Source organism: Plecotus auritus, assembly GCF_963455305.1.
Source record: "Plecotus auritus genome assembly, chromosome: 12".
In the NCBI taxonomy this organism is placed as follows: Eukaryota; Metazoa; Chordata; class Mammalia; order Chiroptera; family Vespertilionidae; genus Plecotus; species Plecotus auritus.
The window spans coordinates 39,995,386-40,023,378 of record NC_137778.1 but is presented as its reverse complement, the minus strand read 5'-3'; the positions used below and the strand labels follow the sequence as shown (position 1 = coordinate 40,023,378).

General features: G+C 48.7%; 1 protein-coding gene across 3 annotated transcripts; it reads left to right on the top strand.

The window, feature by feature from the left end:
- The first annotated feature begins 49 nt into the window (after positions 1 to 49).
- On the top strand, positions 50 to 27,780 carry FNDC7 (fibronectin type III domain containing 7). 3 transcript variants are annotated; one of them, XM_080649318.1, is made up of 13 exons: positions 60 to 254; positions 785 to 803; positions 6,907 to 7,161; positions 8,197 to 8,457; positions 9,633 to 9,890; positions 13,079 to 13,333; positions 14,789 to 15,046; positions 16,078 to 16,332; positions 18,335 to 18,589; positions 20,686 to 20,946; positions 23,642 to 23,671; positions 26,563 to 26,630; positions 26,717 to 27,780. In XM_080649318.1, exons 1-12 carry the CDS (start codon positions 192 to 194, stop codon positions 26,592 to 26,594), a joined length of 2,202 nt encoding a protein of 733 aa, XP_080505444.1. In that variant the 5' UTR covers positions 60 to 191; the 3' UTR covers positions 26,595 to 26,630; positions 26,717 to 27,780. The 3 variants fall into 3 exon arrangements, with proteins under 3 accessions (XP_080505445.1, XP_080505444.1, XP_080505443.1); XM_080649319.1 differs by lacking the exon at positions 785 to 803 and having other exon boundaries at positions 50 to 254; positions 26,717 to 27,722; XM_080649317.1 differs by lacking the exons at positions 26,563 to 26,630; positions 26,717 to 27,780 and having other exon boundaries at positions 70 to 254; positions 23,642 to 23,988.
- Positions 27,781 to 27,993: the final 213 nt, after the last annotated feature.

The window sequence follows — 27,993 nt, the reverse complement described above, 5'->3', positions numbered from 1 at the left end:
TCTTCCTTTCAGTCTTGCAGTACCTGCCCCTGCCGGTCTCCAGGCCCCCACTTACAGGTCAGCGCGCCCAAGGGGAGGAGCTACTTGCCAGGTTCTGTTCCAGCATCGGGGCCCTACATCCCAGGGACCCACAGTGCCTCCTGGGGACCAAAGAGGACCCCATCACTCCGTCGTGTGCCCTGTCCAACACCATGGGTGGTGGGCCCAAGAAAGGTTTGGTTTTGATTGGATTCAGTCTTCTCTGCCTTAAAATGGTGAGTTGATCATTCTGACCTACCGGCAACTATTTAGGGGCGGGGGGGGGGGGGGGGGAGCGGAGAGTGGGGGGAAAGACATTCATTAACCTGTCTCTTTTAGGGCCCAGGGGGTGAGGAGGAAGAAATCGAAATACTCTTGAACCATACTAAGATTGTGTATGTTTGTGTGTTTGAAATGTGACGCCATTTAGTGGCGAAAGAAAACAAAATTAGCATTGTATTTTAAGAACAAAGATTTCTGAAAAATCTGTCAGTAGCTACTGACTTAGTTCCATGGGCAGATTCAGGGAGAAAAATGAAATAGTAACGTGAGCCGTCTCCAGCCTCTAGATGCTCTTTAGGGTCGCTTTGTGTAGATGTGAGTGTGCGGAAGTGACCTGTGCCAATGGACACCCTGTCTGAAGCCAAAGATTGCTCACATCATGTGTACAGTGTGATGAATGTATTACCCCTTTGACTGATGTTTTTACATTTCCCCAGATGGTGTTTTTCTTTATGGTTCTAACTTTCCCAACTTTCCTTTTCAGGTTGCTTCAGCAAAAACAGGTACAGTTTTCTAAAATGCAAGCTCCCCCTCCCCGTGTTCGATTTGAATTTTCCTTGTGCATTCTTGGCTACCCCGAAATGTAAAGGATCTCCCAGAAAAAAGTATCCAACATTTTCTGAACACTTACACTGTCTGTGAGCGGAGCTGGTAAGGCAAATACATGGATCAAACTTAAAAAGTAAGTCCTCGCCCTGGCTGGTGTGGCTCAGTGGATAGAGCGTTGGCCTTCGGACTGAAGGGTCCTGGGTTTGATTCCGGTCAAGGGCACATGCCCAGATTGTGGGCTGGATCCCCAGTAGGGGGTGTGCAGGAAGCAGCTAATCAATGATTCTCTCTCATCAGTGAAGTTTCTATCTCTCTCTCCCTCTCCCTTCCTCTCTAAAATCAATAAAAATATATTTTTTAAAAAATAAGTCCTCAAAAAAAATACAAAATAACAAAGATAAGTCCTCTTAAAATGTTCTTATTGAGTACTAAGAGGGTATAGAGTCATGCAGTTATAGGTTTTTTCAAACAGAGGTAGCCATCAGGAAAATATTACAAAACCATCATTTCAGTGAAAAAAAACAACACAAATTTTCAGTCATAAATAGTGAAGAGTCTAATTTATATAACTTCTTATTTGTCTTCTGAGGAATTAGAGCAGAAACTAGAAATGTTTTTTAATTAAAATCTTAAGATTCTCCACTTTTTTTGTCCACTTTAGTAAAAAATACACTTCTAATATTGCATCCTTAAAATATAGACAATGGTAACGTGGAGCTGGAAAAAGGCTTTAAAAAAAACTCCACTATTTTATTACCTTTTTTTAATATCTATAAATAAATGACTGAAGGCACGGATAATTTCCCTAAAGGCCTCTCCTAGCTCATACATCCTAGAAATCTAAGTGCCCAGAATGGAAATTTTTTTAAAAAATATATTTTATTGATATTTTACAGAGAGGAAGGGAGAGGGACAGAGAGCTAGAAACATCGATGAGAGAGAAACATCGATCAGCTGCCTCCTGCACACCTCCCACTGGGGATGTGCCCGCAACCAATGCACATGCCCCCGACCGGAACCGAACCTGGGACCCCTCAGTCCGCAGGCCGACGCTCTATCCACTGAGCCAAACCGATTTCGGCCCCAGAATGGAAATTTATATTCAGTGGGATTTAGATGATCTGGAGGGGGTCTTAAAATATCGATTATATCACCAGTAAACTCTCACACCAATTCAACATAAGAATAATTTTAATTTATCTTATTATTTTTTAAAAATACGTTTTTATTGACTTTTAGAGAACGAGGAAAGGAGAGAGATAGAAAGATAGAAACATAGGCGAGAGAGAACCACCGATCAGCTGCCAGACTACAACCCAGGCAGATGCCATGATCAGGAATTGATCCGGTGACCCCTGGTTCAACACTCAACCATTGAGCCACACGGGCTGGGCAAGAACAATTTTAACTTATTATTTTATCTATACCCCAGTAAAGGAAGTATAAATAAGGCAGTTTCAAATTTGATATTAGATATATGGCTGAGCCATAACATGCATGCATATACAATAGGTTTTTAAAAATCATTTTATGCTTTATTCTTAGTCACTCATTCTTGAGAAACCTTCTGAATTGATCAGAAAGTTATGAGAAGGACCGTCTCAGAGTGATTGTGTTATAATCGCTTTGAGTGGACAAAACATAGCCCTGCTGTCTCTTGGCGATCCCAGGACACACTCACGGAGACCCCGGAACGAGGCACTTTTTAGGGTCCCTCACTACTAGGGGGGCCGGCTGAGGTCTTGATGGTGGCTGGCGTCCGTTGACTCGTCCTGGCTTTTGTTCAGAGGGGTGTGTGTTCTCGACTGTGCAGGAGGTCCATTTGGATGTGAGTCTTTTGATTTTCCTCGGGCTCTGGCGTCAGCTGTTTATGATCTGTGTCTGAGCGCTGGGGCCATGCGGGCTCATTTAGACACTGAGCTGGGAGAAAGCACAGATGCTGAGCATCCTGGGTCTCGCTTCTGACTCATGGGAATGGCTGACAAATGTCTTCTCTCCCATCAACGCGCCAGTGGGCCAAACACAGAACCGAGACTGAGGGAAGGGCTGCTAGTGTGTGGAACCTGCCATCCCACGCAGGCTGCGCTTCTCTTTAAGGGGACAGGACAGAGGTGTTGATCTTTTGTCGCTGTGCCTGTTCAGATCCTGCCCTACAACCACGTGAAAAATGGGCACATCAGGCAGCCTATCTCTCCATCCTGTGCTGGCCCCAGACTCCCCAGAATCGCACCTTCCCTGGCACCCCTCCATGGCACTGCCATGCGGACTGGCTTTTCCAAACCCAGAATTTGCTCACCCTGGTACACACATCACACACACACATCACACACACACACATACACACACACACACACAACACACACACACACACAAGACCTTCCTACCTTTCAAAGTCCCCTTACATACACTTTCCCTTCATCTTTATAGCAGTCATGAGATGCAGGTATTTAAATATGTAGGTATCTATACTAATAAAAGGGTAATATGCTAATTAGACCGGACAGCCGATGACCTTCCGGACGTCACTCCGGATGACCTTCCGGACAAAGCCGCGGCTGCGCGGGCCAAGCCCCTGGCACGAATCTCATGCATTGGGCCTCTAGTTATGAATATTCCACATTCTCCAGGGAGAAAATGGAGATTAGAAGAGGTGAAATGACTCGTACATGTTCACAAGCAAAAGTAAATGGCTCAGCCCTGGACGGTGTGCTCAGTGGTTAGAGCGTCGGCCCGGGCACCGAAGGGTCTCACATTCGAGTCCCTGTCAAGGGCATGTACCTGGGTTGTGGTTCGCTCCCTGCGCCTGATCAGGATGCATGCAGGAGGCAAGCAGTCGATGTGTCTCTCTCACATTGATGTTTCTCTCTCTCTCTCTCCCATCCCCTTCCTTTCCTCCCTTCCACTCTCTCTCTCTGAAAGCCAATGGAGGAAATATCCTCATGTGAAGATTAAAAAAAAAAAAAAGTAAAAAGCTCAAACCCAGAGTTCCCAAATCCAAACCTTCGCTGTGTCCCACCACCCGGCCCTGAGCTTCGCCCCGCTGAGACCCGCTTCATATGTGACTCCTTCTGGGCAGATGAGCCTCTCCCAGCTCAGTTCAGCAGGGTTTGTGGCGGCTTCGGGCCCCTTGACCGGCCTGCAGGGAATTCGTCTCTGACCTACTAGCTGTTTATATTCCTCTCCAGTCTCTCTCCATGAATGCGCCCTCAGGCCTCCTGTGTCTGAATGGCTAATTCGGTTGCCATTTTCCCAGGAAGTTACTCCATCCCAGTTAGCAAGGCTGGCTGACGTAGAAGATAAACTATGGGGACAAAGGAAACAGAAGGGGCTGAGAGACACCACAAATGCAGAGGAGAGAGAGCAGATGACACAGGACCAGTAACTCGGGGAGAAAGAAAGGGATGCGGGTATGGGAGGGATGAAAGGGGAAGTCCCTCTTTGGAATCTCAGAGGGCAGGTGGGGGAGGGTGAGCGGGTGGGAAGAGATCAACCAAAAACCTTGTATGCATATATGCATAACCCATGGGCACAGACAATAGGGTGGTGAGGGCCTGGGGCAGGGGGTGGGGTGGGCTAGAAGAGGTCAATGGGGAGAAGAAAGGGGACGTATGTAATACTTTCGACAATAAAGATTTAAAACCCCCTGGCTGGTTTGGCTCGGTGGATAGAGCATCGGCCTGTGGACTGAAGGGTCCCAGGTTCGATTCTAGTCAAGGGCACGTGCCTGGGTTGTGGGCTCGATCCCCAGTAGGGGACGTGAAGGAGGGAGCCGATCCATGATTCTCTCTCATCACTGATGTTTCTCTATCTCTCTCCCTCTCCCTTCCTCTCTGACATAAAAAATATATATATTTTAAAATATATTTTATTGATTTTTTACAGAGAGGAAGGGAGAGGGATAGAGAGCTAGAAACATCGATGAGAGAAACATCGATCAGCTGCCTCCTGCACACCCCCCACTGGGGATGTGCCTGCAACCAAGGTACATGCCCTTGACCGGAGTCGAACCCGGGACCCTTCAGTCTGCAGGCCGACGCTCTGTCCACTGAGCCAAACTGGCCATGGCAAAAAATATATATTTTTTTTTTTAAAGAAAGAAAGAGAGCCCTAGTCGGTTTGGCTCAGTGGATAGAGCGTCAGCCTGCGGACTGAAGGGTCCCAGGTTCGATTCCGGTCAAGGGCACATGCCTGGGTTGCGGGCTCCATCTCCAGAGTAGGGGCATGCAGGAGGGAGCTGATCCATGATTCTCTCTCATCACTGACGTTTCTCTCTCTCTCTCCTTCTCCCTTCCTCTCTGAAATCAATAAAGAAATATATTTTTTTAAAAAAGAAAGAGGAAGTCCCTGCTGGGACTTTCTATGCTGTGGGGGGGGGGGGGGGGGACGACGGGGGTGGGGTGGGGTGGGACAGGGACATGGCGCTTCCTGCAAAGGCAGCTTCTGCTGGCAAATGGCTGGGATGGGCAGGCAACACCCCCTTCTCCCCCCTCCTCCCCCCCCCCCACCCAGGCATGAAGAACCATCATCATTTTCTGCCGATGGCAGAGGGGACAGGCCTGGGGGACGTTCCAGGAATGCTGGCCCGCGCACAGTGCGGACTTTGTTCATCCGTGCAGCATGGCTGTTCCTGAGCCGTGCCAAGGCCAGCTCTCCGCGCTGTGGGTGCAGAAAGAGAGGGTGTCTGTGCCATGCACACGGGGGCTTGGCAGGTGGGGGCCGCAGGGGGCGGGGGGGTCACTGGCAAGTCACACATTTGGCCTGTGTCTGCTCTTCCTCCTCTTTGCCTCATAGTTACGTGTTGCCTTTTCGTTTGGAGTTTGGCATGTAGTGATTTTACCCAGCAAATATTTGCTCCACGTTACACGGAAAAGGCCAGGCACCTGTTTCAAACCAGCTATTTTTATTTGACCTTTTCTTCTACTTGGATCAACATCCGGGGCATTTTTGGGCCTGTGGGATTTTTGCAAAAGTAGCAAATCTGATGACCATGCTGTGTCTCCCACCCCGTGCTGGACATCTAGGAATGCCTTGTGTGAGCTTGTGACATAAACAGTCGTAGCTCCCTGGCAAACCATGGCCAGGCCTGAGGGAGGTGGGACCAGAGCAGCCCGCGGCAGGTATTTTGATAGAGAAAGGGTGAATCAAGTTGATTTTTATTTTATATAAAACAATCTGAAAATGGCCCCATTCTAATAATATGAAAGAAAATATGATGGCATGGTTATACAACAAAACTCAATTCTCCCCGCTTCCTCTATTAGATTACATGCACGAATGGAGACTCAGCCACGGCAGACGTGGGGAGGGAAGTGGACTCTTGCTGGACTCAGTGGAGAGTAGTCATGGGCTGGGGGTGGAGATAGTGGCAAAGCAGACTGGGAAATTACCAGGACGCCAAACTAGAGTAGAATCTTCTGGAATAAAGCCCCTCAAAGACCCTCTCCCTCCTCTCAGAGATCTTTGCCCACAATCATTCCCTACTCTTATTTCACTCTTAAAAACACAGAAAGTGCAAACTATCCCAGAGGCAAGTGGGAAAAACCTCTTTGAAATCTCATTCCTGATTGGAAGGTTTGAGCTTTCTGGCTCTCTTTTGGAAAGTAGCTTTGACTTTATTTTTCTCTGTTTCTTCTTTCTTTTTTTTTAAAAAAATATCTTTTTATTGCTTTCAGAGAGGAAGGGAGAGGAAGAGAGAGATGGAAACATTAATGATGAGAGAGAATCATTGATCGGCTGCCTCTTGCATGTTTCACACTGAGGATCGAGCCCGCAACCCATGTGCCCTTGACCAGGAATCGAACCGTGACCTCCTGGTTCATAGGTTGACACTTAACCACTGAGCCACGAGGGCCAGGCTGTTTCTCCTCCTCCTCCTCCTCCTCCTCCTCCTCCGCCTCCTCCTCCTCCTCCTCCTCCTCCTTCTTAAAGCTGAAAAGTCAGGGCAGAGTCTGTGTCTGAAGGATGATGCAAAAATGGTATAGTTTGCCAAGTAAAATGATGAAGGAAGTCATTCTTATAGGTGTCCTAGCTAATGGTCAACTTCAAAATCTCTTTCAGCTCCTGAAATACCCACCATTGACCAGGCATACTCAAAAATCAGCAACAGTATCACCGTGGAATGGGCTACAGTGCCAGGCGCCACCAGTTACCTCCTCGCGGCCAAAGATGGGGACACCGTCATTGAAACCACGGTGGCCAATTCCCCGGGCACTGTGACGGGCCTGAAGGCTGCCACCTTGTACCAAATCACCGTCAGATCCATCAGTGCCGCTGGGAGAAGCCAGGCATCACCTCCAAAGCAGGCAAAGACAGGTAGCTGGACGCCCAGCCCCCTCTGAGCCATCGCTCGTGACCTGGATCACTTACACTGTCGCTGCAATGGCGTGGTGCAACTGCGTGATGCAATTCTGTGTGGCGTGAGTGCCTGTGATTCAGGGCCCAGGAGTAAAAGCCACCAAATGACATCTTTTGGAAATGTGGTTACCTGGGGAGAAGGGGGCATTTGAACTCCAGATGCTTTGGAAAATAAGCATTCCTGGGCATCTTTAAAAGCATCCCTGCTTGCAAATCTCTGAAAAAGGGATTTCTATTTTTAACCTGTTATCCATCAGGATCGGGCAGAACAAAGGACACTTTGACTTACTCGGAATAAAAGCATTTGTGGAGTTTGTCATCGGCATAACTTAAATAGATTTGATAAAGCTGCACCTCGGCGTATTTCTGACAGGGTGTCCGGGGAGTAAAATAGAATGAACCATTCTTTTTTTTTTTTTTAATATATATTTTATTGATTTTTTACAGAGAGGAAGGGAGAGGGATAGAGAGTTAGAAACATCGATGAGAGAGAAACATCGATCAGCTGCCTCCTGCACACCTCCCATTGGGGATGTGCCCACAACCAAGTTACGTGCCCTTGACCGGAATCGAACCTGGGACCTTTCAGTCCGCAGGCTGACGCTCTATCCACTGAGCCAAACCGGTTTTGGCGAATGAACCATTCTTTACCCCCACGGACTTAGGTGATGATTACAGGGATGTTTTATTTAATTTCTCACCATCCTCCAGCTTCAAGTAATGCCTAATATTCGAATTTCTCTGTTCCCCGTCCCTGGGATGAACTATTTGTAATGAATACACGTTTATATAGCAATTCTCGTGGTTTTATTTAAATGGCAATTCTTTTTTTAAAATAGCAATTCTTCATGAAACTCTGCCTTGAATCTTTTTTGAAGAGCAAATCATTATTTCCTAACATGGCTAATCCACCTCAGACCACTTCCTCCTGAATCAGGATTGTCCTGGACCAGACCTTCGTAATGCAAACACACGTGTTTTTTGCGTTTGCAGTGCTGGCCGCACCGGTTCTGGCAGTGAGCTCTCCAAGTTCAGACTCTATTCTCGTGCAGTGGGAAGCCGTGTACATGGCCACCGGGTTCTCTGTGTCCATCATGCGAGCCAACGGTCTGGGTAGAGTACGGAAGGAGAATACCACAAACACCACCCTGACGTTCACCAGTTTAGACGCCGGGACTCTCTACACCATCAAGGCCTACGCGTGGAATGCCAACGGGACCCCTGGGGATGACTCCACCTGCAACCAGAGAACAAGTAAGACTTGCCAGCTCGCCCCAAGCTCCGTGGTGGGTAAGGAGCGGGGCTGCGCCTGGGAGCCATCAGCGCTGTGTTAAGTGATGAGCAGAGAGCAGCTGGCAGCAGCTATTCGAATGTACGATGCGTTTATTTATAGTTCCCTGCCTGTCCCCCCTGGGCCGTTTAAATGCTTACTGCATGAACAAAGAAATGCTAATTTCAGAGCAGATGCAACTAGTTAAGATGACGTCATGGGATGGGCCCCAATCCAGTATGACTCGTGTCCTTATAAAAAGAGGGGAATTTGGACCCAGACATACACATGCAGGGAGAATGCCATATGGACCCCGGGGCCACCGTCGACAAGCCGAGGAGAAAGGCCTGGAACGCAGCCTTTTTCGCCGGAAGGAACCCACCTGGCCAACACCTTGATTTCAGGCTTCTAGTGGCCAGGACGGCGAGGCAATACATCTCTGTTGTTTAAGCCACTTTAAAAAAATATACATTTTTATTGATTTCAGAGAGGGAGGAGGAGGAGAGAGATAGAAACATCCATGATGAGAGAGAATCATTGGTCAGCTGCCTCCTGCATGCCCCACACTAGGGATCGAGCCCAAAACCTGAGCATGTGGCCTGACCGGGAATGGAACCGTGACCTCCTGGTTCAGTGGTTGGCAAACTGCGGTTCGCGAGCCACATGCGGCTCTTTGGCCCCTTGACTTTTTAGCAAAGGCCAGTTCAGGAGTACCCTAATTAAGTTAATAACAACGTACCTACCTATATAGTTTAAGTTTAAAAAATTTGGCTCTCAAAAGAAATTTCAATCGTTGTACTGTTGATATTTGGCTCTGTTGACTAATGAGTTTGCCGACCACTGTCCTGGTTCATAGATCGGTGCTCAACCCCTGAGCCACGACGGCTGGCTGTTTAAGCCACTTGGTTACAGCAGCCCCAGCAAAGTCAGGCTAAATCCAAAATCTCTAAAACTTAAAACCCGGGGAAATGAACGAAGAGAAAGGCTTTGGGAAACCAGTCACCCCTCGCACACGGCTCTCCCTGCTCCCCAGCCTCGTGTAGATGCTCCTCCTACCACTCTCTGGCCCCCCATCCTCCTATCCAAGCACTTGTTAGGCCAAATCTTACTCGGGTTCTTGCAGCTTCTGCCGAATCTTACCTGTTTCTCAAAAATGCAGGTCCCCGGGCTCCTGCCGACATTCAAGTCTCTTTTGACAGCGGGGCTCTGACCGCGTCGGTTTCCTGGGCCCCCACGGAAGGAGCCTCGGACTACACGGCGCTGGCTCAGAGCGCCTCCTCCCAGCTGAGCTGCACCTCGGCCTCCGGCCACTGCACCATCTCCGCCCTCCGCTGCGGGACTGAGTACCTGATTTCCGTGTCGGCCAGGAACGATGCCGGGTCCAGCAGGTCGGCTTCAGCGGTGACCCTGAAAACCAGTACGTAACGGCCCTGGCCGGTTTGGCTCAGTGGTTAGAGCGTTGGCACACAGACCAAAGGGTCTCGGGTTCAATTCCGGTCAAGGACATGTACCTGGGTTGCAGGCCCCCTCCCGGTCCAGGTTGGGGCATGTGCAGGAGGGAACCAGTCAATGTGTCTTTTTCACACCCATGTTTCTCTCTCTCTCTCTCTCTCTCTCCTCCCTCCCTCTCTTCCACTCTCCCTAAAAAATCAATGGAAAAATATCCTTGGGTGAGGATTAACAACAACAACAACAAAAACAATTCCAAAAACCAAAAAAACCAATACGTAACCAAGAGCGAGGTCACTGTGGGGCTGGCGAGCCAACGTGACCGCCATCGGACACGGGTGAAGTGACAGGAGAGCCTTGAGGTGGACGTGCCGATCGGCTGAGTAACGTGGAAGCGAAACCAGATGCTGGGCATCAGGAGAAGCGCGTCTTTGAAGAGAGGAGGCCCGGGTCCGAGCCCAGACCTCCCCTCGCTTCGTGCCTGTCTCACCTGCCAGGCTACACGGTCCCTAAGATTCAGTGCGTCGTGCTCAGCTCTGACCGTGCAGCACAGATGGCGGCCTCTTCCTGGCATCGCCTTTCGCAGACCCAGGCGTGGGGGGGCCCCATTTTTTAAGATAAAGAAGGGCTGTCCGTCATTCTGAATAGGTGTCCCGCTATCTTCCCATTTTCATTCTTATCAAAGACATGAGGCATCTCTGTTGGGAAATAGCTATGTGTCAGGGGGATGGGAACTAACATCTGGTGAAGACCTACAGTGTCCCAGGCATTTTAAGAACATCCTTTTATTTAATTCTCAACGAGGTAGGTTCTGTTACCTCCTTTGCAGATAAGAAAATGGAAGCTCGGAGAAGTTAAATAGTTTTTCCAAGGGCTCAGTGATGTTCAGTTCCAGCACCATCTGGAATTCAAGCCCGAGTTGGCCTGATTTGACTTCTCTAAGCCAAAGATTTCCTTGCAGTAGCTAACTGCAAGAATGTCCACTTTACCCCAAATTCAGAATTATGTCATTCTAAATGTAAAGGTTTTTGAGCAGGGTGGAAGAGAGCCGTCACCAAGCCGGCACACTCAATTTCAGGGAAAAAATATAGCCAACCCTTCAGATCATAAATAAATAAAATAATAATGAAATTATGTTAAATAAAATTATAATTATGTTAAAGTCACTGATAACAAGTTGGTGACTTGGCTTCTCTTTGAACAACTCTAATTCAATATGGATGGCACATTGGAAATGATTAGGAGAAGCCGAGAGAGGGAGAGAGAGGAAATACACTTTCACTTTTCTTTTGGCCAAAATGACTATCGCCAAGAGAAAGGGGAGAGGCCCCCGCTGTATGTCCTCTAGGCCTTTTAGAAAACACAGAGTTATTCCTTTGGCCACATACATGCGAATCTACAGGAAAGGTGATATGGCAGACATATCCAGGGGATGGGCACTGTTGAGAAAGGAACGCCCCACAAATGCCACCAGGAAACACTGGCAGAATCTACAGTGTCGGCCGGCACGCAGTGGGCATTGTTGTAAACAAACAAGTTAATGGCAAGATTCTTGCCAAGAGAATGAAGGTACGGATTGAGTATATTACACACACAAAGAGCCGAGACAGCTTCCTGAAAGGTGTACAGGAAAATGATCAGAGAAAGAAGGAAGCCAGCCTCCTCCTTCCAGAGAAACACTGTGAGGACCAATGGAAAGGGGCCTGAGCTGCTGGAACCCTTCCCTGTGAATTCATGGCATGATGAGGGGAAAATAATCTACACTAATAAAAGAGAAAGATGCAAATTGACCGTACCTTTGTGACGACCACCAGCCAATCAGGAGTGAGTATGCAAATTAACCCAACAAAGATGATGGGTTAATTTGCATACGCAGGCCGAGTGGCCAGAGGCGGGGATGGATGCTTGCATCGCCACCATCGTGACTATGCAGGCGTTCCACACCGTCCCAGCTGCTCCGGGCCTCTGGGCAGCGTGGGAAGGTGGAAAGGTGGCTTCGGGCCGAAGTGAAGGCAATGCCGGGAGCCAGGGGAAGGAAGGCCCATTCTTGCACGAATCTTCATGCATCGGGCCTCTAGTAATAATCATAAAAGACCTGTCCTGATTAAAATGTTTCTCTTAATTAAGTAGAAGTATGGTGTCCCCTCCCCCCAAAATATTTAAATAAATTTTTGTGTCCTAAAAAAAAGAAAGAAAGAAAAGAAATACACTTTGCAAAGCCCAGCAGTTCTGAGTTAGTCCTCTAATGCACATGAGAACCAGCCAGTGTTTTCCTTCTTGGCTGCATGGTAACAGCATCCGGAGAGCTTTTATCAAATCCTGGAACCCAGGCCCCACTAAAGACCAGAGAAATTGAGTTGCTGGGAATGAAGACTGGATATGAGTAGTTTGTAAAAGCTCCCCAGTCGGTTCTAACATGCTCCAGGGTAAAGTGCCATGGACATAGCCCCCACACTCATCAGTCCAGGAGGCACCACTGTAGTTTGTATACAACACTACATGATCACAGGAACGGCCTTGACTTATCAGAGAACTTGACTTATATAGGGAACTATATTTAGAAAGTTCTACGTGATTCCTGAGGCTGAGAATTGTGTAGTATATTTTTAGAGATGACTAAAGTTTTAAAAGCTTAGCCCGGCCAATGTGGCTTAGTGGTTGAGCATCGACTAATGAACCAAGAAGTTACGGTTTGATTCCTGGTCAGGGCACATGCCTGGAGTTCCAGGCTCAATCCCCAGTAGAGGGCATGCAGGAGGAAGCTGATCAATGATTCTCTCTCATCATTGATGTTTCTATCTCTCTCTCCTTCTCCCATCCTCTCTCTGAAATCAAAAGTATTTTTAAAAAAATAAAATAAAATTTTGAAAGCTTAGAGCTTGAAAGAATGAGTTGAATCCATTCCTTCAGAAGACTTCATTCTGTGCTGATCCTGGCATTGTCTCGACGCAGAAACGATATTGAACAATCCGTGACTGTTTCCAACACAGTCTTAGCATGCATGGGGTGAGAGAAATTTTAGGGCATGTGAGAATGTCTCGTTGGCTTGCACATACTGTTTGACAGTATTCCTTGTTCACAGCCTCCGGTATCGGGGACAGTTGCAAAGATGCAAAGTAAACTTCTCACACCTGTTTATGGTTCATCATTTCCTAGTTGCTTGTGCACCTGGAGGAGTGACGATCCAAGAAGATCCCCCTGGCCACCTGTCTGTGTCTTGGTCCAATGTGGATCTGGGTGATTACTACGTGGCCTTTGTAAAGAGTGATGACGGCTTGGAAGTTCACTGCAACACATCCCTCACCCATTGCGACTTCCCATCTGAATGTGGCTTCACTTACTTCATCAGCGTCTTTGCCTATAACAAGGCAGGGCAGAGTCCTTTGGGTGATGTGTTCAATTACACCACAGGTAAGTCGCACTTCACGCTTGTAAAGGGGCATCCAAGTCCACTACACGTAGCAGTAAAATGGATCACCTGTTACCTACCCCGCCCCCTGGGGGCTACGCTAGGGCCAAGAACGGAAAGTGAATCTCTCCTTTCACATTCTTCCCAGGCTAGGAAGTTTTGGCTCCCTGGACCAAAGCTTAACCAGAATGCAAGGGTTTGGAGTGAAAAGAGGGGAAAGAATGTAGTTGTTCAACCCCGCTCTGAAATTTGACCCCTCCACCAAGGTGTTCAGCTCTTGTGCTAGATGTCCAAGGGGATGCAATCCTTATGTCTCAGGAATTCCTTCCTTCCCCCAAACCAGGAAACAGAGATGCAAAGATGCTACATAGTGTGGAGGGCTTTGCAGAGGGACACCTGGGTTCAGGTCCTAGCTTGACCCCCAGCTTATTTGTAAAATGGGGACAATGATGTCTACCTTGCTAGTTCCTCTGTATCCCCCACTGCCAAATGGGACAAATAATAAATAACAAGAGGATGAATATGAAAAGGTCTTTGCACGTGACAAGGCACAATGCAAGCATTTTTATTAGCATCGTTATTCCTGTTACTATCATTAATCTCCTCCACTAGGCTTGCATCTTCTTCGGGGCAGGGATTTATTTATCTCTTCATCCTCAATGCTTGTCAGAGTGTAGTTGGCTCAATATGGGAGATGCTCGATTTTTTGAAGAATGAATGGAGTGAGCGACTTAAAACTAGTCAACTATATTTGCAGATAAGAATACTACCATATCATTATGTAGAAAACAACACTAGCTGGGTTGTAATACATTTCACCAGGGTGAGGGGATCAAATCATCGCTGCCTTGGAATTTGGAGGAAGAGGCCTCAAGAGTGCAGGAGCGTCTTCCAGAGGGAGTGACCTTGAACTGGATCTTTAAGGACAGGTGGCAGGTGGGAGGGGCAAGAGCATTCCAGAGACATTCCAAGCTGAGTCAGACATTTGTCCATGAGTTAATGTAGGGTTTCTTCTAAAACCTGCTCAAGGGATGCTGCTGCCTGCCTTCCTCCGCCCCCTAGCTTTATCTTTTTCAGAGCCTGGAGAGACAGATAGGGTGGAGCAGTTGGACCGAGTCTGGTTTGTCAGACAGAAGAGGGGAATGGCATTCCAGCAGAGGGCTCAGCGGTCTTTGAGGCACAGGGAAATGAGAGCACATGTGTGGTGGGGAGTCGAGGAGTCTGGCGAGGCAGGGGACCCAGGGAGCTGCAGCTGAACAGCGGACTGGGTACAGCTCATAATGAACTTGAACGTCACGCTTAGAGGATTCATCCTCCATGTAGCGGGTCTTAGGCCACGCTCGCTGGAAGGTCTAGGAGGGTCTTGCAATAATGGAGGGCAGTGACAGAGTCGTGCACGGGGAGGTCAGGGTCTGCTCCTGTACTGACCTGCACCCCCCCTCTGTGTCTGCGCCCAGCTCCCTGTTGTCCTAGCGACATTAACCCCGTGTTGGTGTCCAGCGACAGAGTGGAGATGGTCTGGTCTCCCGTCCGGGGTGCCGAACTTTATGAAACCAGGGCTGCCGACGGGTTCAACGTGGTGGAGTGCAACGACACGGCCCCCGCGTGTACCCTCTCTGCTCTGGAGTGTGACACCAAGTACAACATCACAGTGTATTCCTTCAGCGAAGCCCGGGGCAGCAACACCTCCTGTGCGTCCCGATTCGTCACCACCGGTACGATCCGCTACGCTTCCACTCGCTGACCCCACCCGCCCCAGCGGTGTGCCCCAGGGTGGGCCTTCAGCAAGAGCCACAGAGGGGCTAACTCCCACTACCGCTCCTGTGGAGCCAGGGGAGGCTGAGAGAGGGTGGAAGAGGGGAGTTGGGGAAAAAGAAAACGGAAGAAGAGACCCTGGGGATGGTGTAAGGTTCTGCCTGTCAGCCATTCACTTCCCCTACCTTTGGGGGTCCTGCCTGTAATTCCCACCATGAGAGTTCAGACCACACATTTTTGTCTAAATTACTTTTTTTAAAAAAATATATTTTATTGATTTTTTACAGAGAGAAAGGGAGAGAGATAGAGAGTTAGAAACATCGATCAGCTGCCTCCTGCACACCTCCTACTGGGGATGTGCCTGCAACCAAGGTACGTGCCCTTGACCGGAATCGAACCTGGGACCCTTCAGTCCGCAGGCTGATGCTCTATCCACTGAGCCAAACCGGTTTTGGCTCAATTACTTTTTAAAAAATAGGTTTTTATCGATTATAGAGAGGAAGTGAGGGGGAGAGATAGAAACATCATCGATCAACTGCCTCCTGCACTCCCCCTGCTGGGGATCAAGCCCCAAACCTGGGCATGACCAGGAATTGAACCCTGACCTCCTGGTTCATGGGTCAACGCTCAACCCTGCACGCCCCCTGCTGGGGATCAAGCCCAAAACCTGGGCATGACCAGGAATTGAACCCTGACCTCCTGTTTCATGGGTCAATGCTCAACCACTGAGCCGCAGCAGCCAGGCTCAATTCCTTTTGCTTTTGGAGTCCAAAACGTAGCATTTTCCAGTTAGTCGGATGCTCTAGGAACCCCAAACCATACGTCAATGGCACCAAGCTTTGCACACAAAGACTATGAATTTGGCCTCACGCCGGGGATGGCTGAAAGGGACCCTGATCTCACTGGGGGGGAGAAAGCCGGTTTGAGAGCAAACGGCACAGGCGATGTGGTTGACTCCCCCTGTTTTGGGGAATAACCTGGACTCTCTCAGCTCCTTGCAGCCCCGAAATACAAAGCCTTTCGAAGGACGCCTTCTCCGTGACTCACGTGCACTGGACATCCAGGAACCAGGGCGCCACCTACACGGTGACGGCGCGGGGAGAGGAGGGGCTGTACCGGTGCAGCAGCTCCGGCCAGGCCTGTGCCCTGGGCGGCCTGCCCTGCGGCTCCGTGTTCTCCGTCACCGCCGTGGCCGAGACGCAGGCGGGACGGAGCCTGCCCAGCTACAGTGTCCCACTGGAGACAGGTACGTGGCAGCCACCAGCCTGCATCTGGCACCCGGGGGGTCCTGGGGAACTGTCTTAAGACATGAACTATTTTACCTGATCTACCTACGTGGGATAGAGACACAGCAAACTCAGAGGCCTTTCCAGGAGCCCCAGTCTTGCCCTGGCTGGGTAGCTCAGTTGGTCGGAGCGTCGTCCCCATATGCCAAGGTTGTGGGTTCAATCCCCCGTCAGGGCCCAGACAGGAACCAATTAGTGAATGCATAAATAAGTGGATCAACAAGCTGATGTCTGTCTCTCTCTGTCTTTCTTCCTCTCTGTCTCTCTGTCTCTCTCTCTCTGTCTCTCTCTCTCTGTCTCTCTCTCTCTCTCTCGTCAATTAAAAAAGACCCAGTCTTGCCCTAACCGGTTTGGCTCAGTGGATAGAGCGTCCGCCTGCGGACTGAAAGGTCCCAGGTTCGATTCCGGTCAAGGGCATGTACCTTGGTTGCGGGCACATCCCCAGTGGGGGTTGTGCAGGAGGCAGCTGATCGATGTTTCTCTCTCATCAATGTTTCTGACTGTCTATCCCTCTCCCTTCCTCTCTGTAAAAAAATGAATAAAATATATTTTAAAAAATAAAAAATAAAAAAGGCCCAGTCTTATAAAGCTTTCACCATTTGAACACAGGCTCTGTAAAAACATCGGAGACTCTAATACACTCATGCATTGACATCAAAGAGGAATACGTTGACTCTGCAAGAACATTTATTTGAAGTCCTAGTCCCCCATGACACAATCTACCAAAACAATAACAGGTGACCAGATGAGCCGGGTTATTATTTACCTCTTTGGCTCAGCCATTTTGAGTCTTTGCCTAGAGAATGCTTTCCGAGACTGAGTTTCCTAACATGTGAAGGTGGGTAATGGCTTCACGGAGTGGTCGTGAATGTTAATTAATCCTGCAAAGCTCTCCACATAGTACCTGCTGCATAGTAAGAGCTGGATGAGAGAAAGCGGTTATGGCTTCTTAGTCTTGTGTGTGAGCAAAATTTAGCAAGCTACTTAAAGCCTTTGGACATTATTTTCTCTTATATACAACGGCCGACGGCACTTTGGACTATAAAAAGTTGAAACGTAAAAGGCTGTGGAATAGAGACAATGCCAAGTACACCAGGAAGTTTCTAGATATTTCTATATTCTATATAATGGGTCCCTAAAAAATTGAGACTTGGCTGTGGTATTCCTAGGTTGTTAGGACTATTTCAAGCTTTTATATCTGTTAAATCCTATGAAATGCATGATAAATGAAAAATACATTTCATTACAAATGCTCTGAAATGTTATATTGGGAGGAGGGGTGCAGGCAGCTGCTGCTTTGAAATTTGCAACTGGAATTGTTAAAGCTAGGGGACAACGAAGCATTTTCTTATTCTGAAAAAAAAAAATGCGGGGAACCTCATATTACCCACAGCCAGTTAATGCATTGTGTTCTTGGGGGAAGCACCCACTATATACACTGAGGGGCCAGATTATTATGATCTCTGAATGCATAATAATCTGGCCACTCAGTGTGTGTGTGTGTGTGTGTGTGTGTGTGTGTGTGTGTGTATATATATATATATATATATATATATATATATATATATATATATTGGAGGCCTGGTGCATGAATTCGTGCATGGGTAGGGTCCTGCCAGCCTGGCCAGGGGGAGGGGACATGGGCAATTGGCTGGCCTGCCTGCTGGTCGAACTCCTGGTTGAGGGGACAATTTGCATATTAGCCTTTTATTATATAGGATATACACTGAGTGGCCAGATTATTATGCGTTCAGAGATCATAATAATATGGCCACTCAGTGTATATTCAGTTGATGTTAAATGATGCGTCAGAGGACATGAGAGTTTGCTTGACAAAAGGAAATTTTCATGAAATTGAAGGTTTGAGGACTGTAGGCTATTGAATGAAACACAGGCTGAATACCATTCTTGGTCATTTTTCACAAATCACCCTCTGTTATATTCTCTTTTTTCTCATGTCAGTGCCCTGCTGTCCAGCCGGCCTGACAGTGAATCAGGTCACCCAATCAGTGGTCAACGTGAGCTGGACTGTTGGGACCGGGGCCCTCACCTATGTGACCGTCCTGGCGTCCCGCACTGGACAGTCTCAGTGTCACACCCATCAAAACCACTGCCTCCTGGGATGCGTCACATGTGGCGTCAATTACACAGTGGCCTTAAGAGCAATTAGCGCCACCGGGCTGACTGCAGACTGCGCCTACCAACACTACGCCTCTAGTAAGTGGATCCTCAACCCAGCTCTACAGCATCCGTAAGGGCCTTGTCTATCCATCTGAAGTCCAGGCGTAAGCCCTTCCTTCTCACATAGAATGACGCCGTTTCTCCTGGGAAAGAGCTCCATGACCAGCTAGCCGTGTCTGCCGCAGGGCCTGGGACAGGAGAGTTGAAATATAATTTTGCCAGCCCAGGGGTTGGAGAACAAGTCTGCAAAGAGGCGTCTAATGCCATGGCTTCGTATAAGCTGTGCTGCCTTATCTTCCCTGGTTCTGCTTCCACATTGGGAAGAGGAATGGGCATAATCAGAACAAGAAAGCATACATAACGTGCTACAAATACGTAAGGTGGTTTATACCGTCTTCTGGCCCATTGCTTTTCCTTAGATTTGCTGCCTAAGTTCTCACCTTGATCTCTACTTCTGGGAATATGGCCCTTTGCTTAGCTTCACACTCCTCCCCCCGCCCCAAATTTTTTTTCTAAAGAATAAATCCAGCCCAGCCAGCATGGCTCAGTGGTTGAGCATTGACCTATGAACCAAGAAGTCACCGTTTGATTCCCCATCAGGGCACATGCCTGGGTTGCAGACTCGATCCCCAGTCAGGGGCATGCAGGAGGCAGCTGATCAATGATTCTCTCACATCATTGATGTTTCTATCTCTCTCCATCTCCCTTCCTCTCTAAAATCAATAAAAATATTTTTTTTAAAAGAAGAAGAAATCAAATGAGCCTGATTATCTATAACTGAATTTTTCTTCTTTTTTAAAAAAAATATATTTTATTGATTTTTTACAGAGAGGAAGGGAGAGGGAGAGAGCAACATCGATCAGCTGCCTCCTGCACACCTCCTACTGGGGATGTGCCTGCAACCAAGGTACATGCCCTTGACCGGAATCGAACCTGGGACCCTTCAGTCCACAGGCCGACGCTCTATCCACTGAGCCAAACGGGTCAGGGCTGAATTTTTCTTCTTATTATACAACAACATCTTTATTTTAGTTACCGAGGAATCCACCATTTGGTGCCCTGCTTGACACCTGACGTGTGATCCGCTCAAGGCATTTGGAAGAGGAAAGAAGTGCCTTGTTGGCTAGCCCGGGTGCAGTGTGAGCCGCAGAGCTGGTCACAGAGCTGCTCACCTGCCTGTGGTGTGAGCGACTGCTCCCCTGGCATCGCTCAGTTCGGCACAATAGGTCTTTTCAGTCAGAGCTGAAGGCAGCCAATGGTGTTTAAATCCAATCCCGCAAAAAGCAGCTGAAACTAGGGCAGCAGGAAGGCTCTTGACAAGGATTCTGTGCCTTTGACTTACAACTTTTTTTAAAAAATCTATATTTTATTGATTTTTTACGGAGAGGGATAGAGAGTTAGAAACATCAATGAGAGAGAAACATTGATCAGCTGCCTCCTGCACACCTTCCACTGGGGATGTGCCCGCAACCAAGGTACATGCCCTTGACCGGAATCGAACCTGGGACCCTTCAGTCCGCAGGCCGACGCTCTATCCACTGAGCCAAACCGGCCAGGGCTGACTTATAACTTTTGACTCATCTATTCCACGTATCGGCCAGGTGTGACTTTTGGACTTACCATTGTGCTCCTCTAAAAATCCATGTTCCTGGTGATGGACAAAAGAAAAGAAAATCCACACACATGGATTTCTCCTCTTTTCTGTCTTTCTCTCTTCTTTCTTGCAGTCTAGTGCAGCCGTGGGCAAACTACAGCCCACGGGCCGAATCCGGCTGTTCTATCCGGTTCTCTTGCTCTCCCCTCCGCTCCTTTACTTTGAATTTATATTAGTTCACACAAACACTCCATCCATGCTTTTGTTCCGGCCCTCCGGTCCAGTTTAAGAACCCATTGTGGCCCTCGAGTCAAAAAGTTTGCCCACCCCTGGAGTGCATTTACTTAACTGTTTTTACACATGGGTTTCTAACCACGTGGCCCACCGTGGGGAGAACGGAGAAGCTCTTCACATCTTGCTCTCATCACATACCCCTTAGCACACGTTGCTTGTATTGTTTCCCCGCAGCAGCAATGGAGGCCATGCGTGTGCGATGGGGGAATAAGCGATTCGTGTGTGTTTCTTTGTCATCCTTCAGGTGCCTGCTGCCCGCTGGGAGTGAAACTGTACAGGCTGGGCCCCAACGGCATCCGGGTCGACTGGCGAGCCGCCAGGGGCTCCGCCAACTACAGCACTGACCTCTACGGCTCCAAAGGCATTTTCACCTGTTCCCCCGGCGCCGGCCTCAGTTTCTGTGACGTCACGGAGATACCCTGCGGGGACGTGTACACCGTGATGGTCTCACCGGTGACGGAGACAGGACTGAAGCTCACCTTCTGTCCAAAAAAAATATATTCAGGTAGAGCAAGTTATGACTCTGCTTAAAAGGAACCCTCAACACAATCTGTGAAGGAAGACTCAGGGCCACTCACACTTCCCTGTGGGAAAGAAGGGCAAAGAGGGTATGATGCCCTGGCCGGTTTGGCTCAGTTGGTTGAGCATCGACCCATGAACCAGGAGGTCATGGTTCGATTCCCCGGTCAGGGCACCTACCCAGGTTGCGGGCTCGATCCCCAGTGTGGGGCGTGGCAGAAGACAGCTGATTGATGTCTCTCTTTCTCTCTCTCTCTCCTTCTTCTTTCCTCTCTCTGTAAAATACATTTAAAAACATAATTAGCTGAAACCGGTTTGGCTCAGTGGATAGAGTGTCGGCCTGCAGACTGAAGGGTCCTGGGTTCGATTCCGGTCAAGGGCATGTACCTTGGTTGCAGGCACATCCCCAGTGGGAGGTGTGCAGGAGGCAGCTGATCGATGTTTCTAGCTCTCTATCCCTCTCCCTTCCTCTCTGTAAAATATCAATAAAATATATTAAAAATAAATAAATAAATAAAAACATAATTAAAAAGAGGGTATGACATTTCCACACCCTGCAGGCAGATTCTGGCACCTGAGGACCCCTGGCTTCTTGGGAATTGTGATGCTTCATTATTATTTGATTTGGAGACGCTCCATCTCCCCTCCTCCTCTCTCCTTCAGGAAAAGGACCGGATGTTCGCTGCTTAAATAGGAAAGGCGATTTTTAAATGAGTTTCTGCTTTCAGATTTGGGGACAGATTTTTTTAACATAGTCTTAGAGATAACGATAGACACCCTGGGACGTTGGAAATTAAGACACTTTAACTTTTATTTGTACAGATTCAGTCTTGTGACTGAGGAAGAGTTGGGGGATCAGAAAAATTAACCGAATTCATAAATCCTAAGCTGGGCTTGGCAGTGTGTGATCACAAGTCAGAACAGTGGGCAAGTGCCATCTGACAGTTCCCTGCCCTGTATTCCAGCCCCTCCCTCCCGCTCCCGTGCCCAGGCATACTCAGACTTCTCATAAACTTCTAAAAAAGAGAAAGAAAGAGAAAAGAAAAGATACGATGAAGCCTTCGAACACAGGAGGAGGAGTCAATGTTGGCTCAGCGATCTTCACTGTGAAGCAGAATCGGAAATGTCCAGTTCCGTGGAGGTGACAAGAAGGTTCGGGAAGCCTCCGGGGATGGAGCCTGGCCAGGCCCACGGCGGGGTGTCCTCCCTGTCCTTGGCTGTCATGCTCCGATTCCCTATTTTTTCATTATCTTGTCCACAGGACGTGCTGGCCCAAAGCAGGGCCCGCTGGGAAGTGACAGGATTAGGTTGCTGGGGTGGGGATGCGCTCTTAGGAAAAAGAGCTCCCCGCTCATCACCGGATTTCATGATAGCTGCATAATGTTTTACAATCTATCAAGTGTTTTACTGTATTTTTCATTTTTTTGTTAATCCTCACCGGAGGATATTTTCCCATTAATTTTTGAGAGAGTGGAAGGGTAAGGGAGAGACAGACAGAGAGAACCAGGGATGTGAGAAGACACATCGATGGCTGCCTCCTATCCATGCCCCGACTGGGGCTGGGATGGAGCCTGCAACGGAGGTACGTGCCCTTGACCAGGATTGAAACCGGGACCCTTCAGTCCTCTGGCTGATGTTCTACCCACTGAACCAAACTGGCTAGGGCTCTACCAAGTGTTTTAAAACGTATCAAGTATTTTCACATTCAATATCTCACTGCTGTTTCCCTGGTGAAAACCATGCATTTGGGGGACATTTTTTGGTGTTGTTTATAGAGGTTTTTTGTGTGTTGGTTGGTTGTGTTTTTGTTTTTTGTTTTTTTCTAAATATTGTCAACTCTTCGTTTTTATTTTTTTTTAAATATATTTTATTGATTTTTTACAGAGAGGAAGGGAGAGGGATAGAGAGTTAGAAACATAGATGAGAGAGAAACATTGATCAGCTGCCTCTTGCGCACCTCCTACTGGGGATGTGCCCGCAACCAAGTTACGTGCCCTTGACCGGAATCGAACCTGGGACCCTTCAGTCCGCAGGCCGATGCTCTATCCACTGAGCCAAACTGGTTTTGGCATGTGTTGGTTTTTTTTCTTCTTCAGTGTCGATGATGTGTTATTCTGATAATAAGGACAATATTGTAAATTATAATAATAACTAATAGCTATTGACTATGTGCTGCAACTATTATAAGGGTTTACGTGTATTAATTGATTTTTGTAATAACCCTATGAAGTTGGCATTCTTCTTCCCCCTTATAGGTAAACTGAGGCACCGAGTAGTTAAGTGACTTGCCGAAGGTCGGACTGCTGGTAGTTCTCTCCTTCTCCCATCACCCAAATTGGTTCTCATTTGTTCTTTTTAAAATATATATATATTTTTATTGATTTCAGAGCAGAAGGGAGAGGGAGAGAGAGATAAAAACATCAATGATGAGAATCATTGATCAGTTGCCTCCTGCACCCCCCCACCCCCTACTGGGGATCCAGCCTGCAACCCGGGCATGGGGCTAGACCAGGGATCGAACCGTGACTTCCTGGTTCATAGGTCGATGTTCAACCACTGAGCCACGCCGGCTGGGCGCTCATTCATTCTTTGGTTTACTTTCCCTTTATTCTTTCTTAAGTTGTATCACCTTAAACATGTCACTACGTATATCTGAAATGCCGTGTTTTTATTTATTGCAGTCACCTGCTCTGGAAGTACACTTGGAATGGGTAAGTCATTTTTCTCATGGGTGAAACAGAAGGGGACTTTCTCGTTGCATTTTATGGTGACAATGAAGTCAGGATCAAAGCTGACTCTTCCGTTAATCAGGGAGACAAATGCCAGGGTGTCTGCTTCCGGTCTGCATGGACGGGTGAGCCCAGGGGTGAAAAAGGGGTGCTGAGAGGGAAACTGGGATCAAGATAACGCTCACTGCCTCCTTGGATGTGCTCTGGGCTGATCCCCTCGAGGCTATTGTGGGCGCCCCGTGGAGGCCACCGTTGGGCCAGGCTGTGGAGATGACCACTCAGAGCCAAGTGTGCCCACCCCGTCAGAGGCATGTGCTGCTTCAGGAGAAATGCACGCTCTTCTAGGGGCGGCTTGGCTTGGGGCCTTGGGACTCCTGTTTCCAGGGAGTAATACAAACCCCAGACCGCAGACAGGACCTGCGTGCATGGGCACGTATGCCCCAGTCGGACATGGCTGACTTCAGAGCATGTGAGTGGAAATGAGGCCTTCCCACCAGCAAGCCCCACCCGGCTGCCCCCAGTCTGGGCCAGCTTCCCATCCGACACCCGTCCACGGGCAGGGATCGGGGCTGAGTCTCTCTCTCCCCGTCACCTGCTCTCTGCCTCCCTCCCAGCCCAGGGCTCCTCTGAGCTCAGCAGGACACCCGCGGGCCTGACACAAGCACAATCCCTATGAATGTTTAAAGGGTTTGTTTCCAGTGGCTGCAGGGAAACAGGCCTAACTTACTAAAAACCAACTGTGAAAAACGTCTACATTATTAAAATCGACTTTTAAAGGACTCCCAAGGTACTAAGGACCTAGTCTTCAGGGAAATGGATATGGGCCTAGGTCTGCATTCTTGGAAACTATTTCCATGATTACACTTCGTTTTGTTTTTTCTGTTAATCCTCACCTGAGGATCTTTCCATGGATTTTTTAGAGAGAGTGGAAGGGAGGGAAGAGGGGAGAGAGAGACAGAGACAGAGAGAGAGAGAGACAGAGAGACAGAGACAGAGAGATACACACACACATCGATGTGAGACAGAAACATCGATCAGTTGCCTCCCCTACCTGACCGGTAATCGAACCTGCAAACTAGGTCGTGCCCTGACCTGGAATTGAAACTGCAGCCTTTTGGTGTATGGGATGATGCTCCAACCAACTGAGCCACCAGGCCAGGGCTCAACAGTGTAAATCCGTGGTCGGCAAACTGCGGCTCGCAAGCCACATGCAGCTCTTTGGCCCCTTGAGTGTGGCTCTTCCACAAAATACCACGGCCTGGGCGAGTCTATGTTGAAGAAGGGGCGTTAGAAGAAGTTTAAGTTTAAAAAATTCGGCTCTCCAAAGAAATTTCAATCGTTGTACTGTTGATATTTGGCTCTGTGGACTAATGAGTTTGCCGACCACTGGTGTAAATGGATCTTTTAAAAAAGACAGAGCTGGGTTCAAATCCTGCCCCTATCACTTGCCCTGAGGCAAGTTGCTTCACTGATCTCCCCGCCTAGGTTTCCTCATCTGAAAATTGGAATAAATCATCGCCTTATAAGATGTTATGAGGATGAAGTGAGATGTAAATTGTTGGACATAAGACCCATAGTAAGTACTGGATAAAGGAGAGTTACTATTAACTCAGGGTCAGCTTACGCTCCTATCACACTCTGTATGTGTCATCTAACGTGCTACTCCTAAGGTATTTACATTTGAACTGTGGTCCTCAGGATACCTCAGGTTGGTTCTCCAACCGTGGTCCCAGGGCCAACAGCATGGGCAACATCTGGGACCTTCTCAGAGGTGCGGTTCCCAGGTTCCTCCATAGACCTACTGAACGGGAATTTCTGAGACTGGGGCCCAGCAAGCTTTGTTTCAATGAGCCTGCCAAGTGACTCTAAGGCAGCCGTGGGCAAACTTTTTGACTCGAGGGCCACAATGGGTTCTTAAACTGGACCGGAGGGCCGGAACAAAAGCATGGATGGAGTGTTTGTGTGAACTAATATAAATTCAAAGTAAAGGAGCGGAGGGGAGAGCAAGAGAACCGGATAGAACAGCCGGATCCGGCCCGCGGGCCGTAGTTTGCCCACGGCTGCTCTAAGGCGTGCTAAGGTTTGAGAACCAAGGTCTAATTCAAGGAGGCTGCTTTGTTGCCGGAAATGTGATGCGGGTGGGAGGGAGAGGCAGAACCATCCATTCGAGGTGACAGGCTTTGCCCGAGGTAGACGGCAGCGCGGCGCCTGCCATCACGCCGTGGTCGGTCGTCTCAGCGCCCCGCTGTTTCAGTGTCTCCTACACATTCCGGGGAGCTTGGGGGGACGTTTCCTCTTCACCACTCCCTGGTTTGCGTGTTCTCTGCACAACGTTCTCCCTGAACCACTGACGTTCTGGAGCTCCCTGAGCACACAGCAGCTGGCCTGCTGTGGAGAGGGAGGCTCTTCCCTCTGGGTTTGCAGTCCCCCCTGGTTAGTTGTACCCCGCTAGTCGGTGTCTTCTTGCCCTTTTCTTAATTGCTGGTTCCTCCTCCTCCCTGTGAAAGAACATTTCAGATCAAAACACTGATCTAAACCTCAGAGCTGGCCCTGACCGGTTTGGCTCAGTGGATAGAGCGTCGGCCTGAGGACTCAAGGGTCCCAGGTTCGATTCCGGTCAAGGGCATGTACCTTGGTTGCAGGCACATCCCCAGTAGGGAGTGTGCAGGAGGCAGCTGATCGATGTTTCTCTCTCATCGATGTTTCTAACTCTCTATCCCTCTCCCGTCCTCTCTGTAAAAAATCAATAAAATATATTTTTAAAATAAATAAAAAAAAATAAACCTCAGAGCTGCTTGAGGGCTTTTTAATGTAAGAAAATGTCTGCCTGTGTCACGCATCGTGTGGCTCCTCCCCTCCCTTGTTGCTTGCAGTGATTTACAGAGGGAAGAGAAACGCAGAGTGACAGAGCGAGGCGCGACGACCACGGAGACTTGACCTCGTGAGTAATTTGAATCGACATGGTGCGATTCCAAGGCAAAGTGTTTTGTCTTTGTTTTTCAAAGTTCTCCCCCATGTGTTTTGCAGGGTTGTCTCGAACGTTAGTGTGACGAGAGATGGACAAGCTCTATTAGCCTACACAATGCATCTAGCATAGGACAAGCTCTTTAGAAGAACACCTCTGACTCCACTTCCGGAAGGCGAGGTCAGCATCCCGGCCGGCCGGCGTGGCTCAGTGGTGGAGCGTCGACCTACGAACCAGGAGGTCACGGTTCCATGCCCGGTCAGGGCACAGGCCCGGGTTGCAGGCTCGATCCCCAGTGGGGGGCATGCAGAGGCAGCTGATCAAGGATTCTCTCTCATCATAGATGTTTCTATCTCTTTCTCTCTCCCTTCCTCTCTGAAATCAATATGTTAAAAAAAAAAAAAAAAAAAAAGATGTGCTGCAGAGGGGACTGGGGAGAGATATAAACCCAGCAAGTCCTCCGGAAGGCTGCCAGCGTGAGGCGTGCCCTGGGCAAGTCCTGGACACATGAAAAGTCTGCTTCGGAGATTCCTTCTGAGATTTCACATCCAGACACGCCATGGCCTTCAGCACATCTGCTCCGCAAGTGTTTCCTCGGCACCAGCCCTGGCCATGCAGCCCTTTAACCATTCAAGGGCTGGAGAGGATCACTCCCAGAGGAGGTGACATCAGGCCGCATACAGAGAAGCCGCTCATCCCCCAGCAAACCACAGGGACTTCGGGACTTTGGGCCGGCAGCACTGCCAGGCCCCCCTGTCCTGCCGAGCGGCTTGCAGGGTGGGCCAAGCCACAGCGTTGGGCTGTGGGACGTCTGCTGGAGCGCCTGGGAGAGCAGAGTTGTTGGCCAGTTGCTGGAAGGATCGCAGCCACTCTTGTGAGTGTGCAAACCCTTCGGGTGGAGAGACAGCCGGGGCAGGGCTTCAAACTGTGGCAGACTGACATACGTGTACATTTTGGGGGAAGGACCATCGATCTTGTTGGCTGTATCCCCCTCTCACACTGTAACCGTTTTTTTTCATCTCTGGAGAGGAAAGGCAATGATTATATGTAAGATAAATCTGTTGTACCTAGAAAAAATGTGTGTTCTTCAAATGCCCGCAGCCTTCATATAAAATAGTACTATCGTAACACACACACAACTAAAGTATTTACTCCTCCAAAGCGTAGCTGTGGAGCCAAGAACTGTAGTTAGGAACAACCACAGAATTCTGTCCAGAGGGAACTGGAGCATGGACTTGGGTAAACTGGGAGAGAGGGCACACTTCCTTGTTTCAGTTCCCTTTCCCTGTCTGTGTAGGAATGATGAGCGATACATGATGTGTCACTGGTAAGAGGTATT

Coding starts and splice junctions, on each gene's coding strand:
- FNDC7 (XM_080649317.1), top strand. CDS start 192: ATGGGTGGTGGGCCCAAGAAAGGTTTGGTTTTGATTGGATTCAGTCTT. Junction 15,047..16,077: donor GTCCCGATTCGTCACCACCG/GTACGATCCGCT, acceptor GGACTCTCTCAG/CTCCTTGCAGCCCCGAAATA. Junction 16,333..18,334: donor CAGTGTCCCACTGGAGACAG/GTACGTGGCAGC, acceptor TTCTCATGTCAG/TGCCCTGCTGTCCAGCCGGC.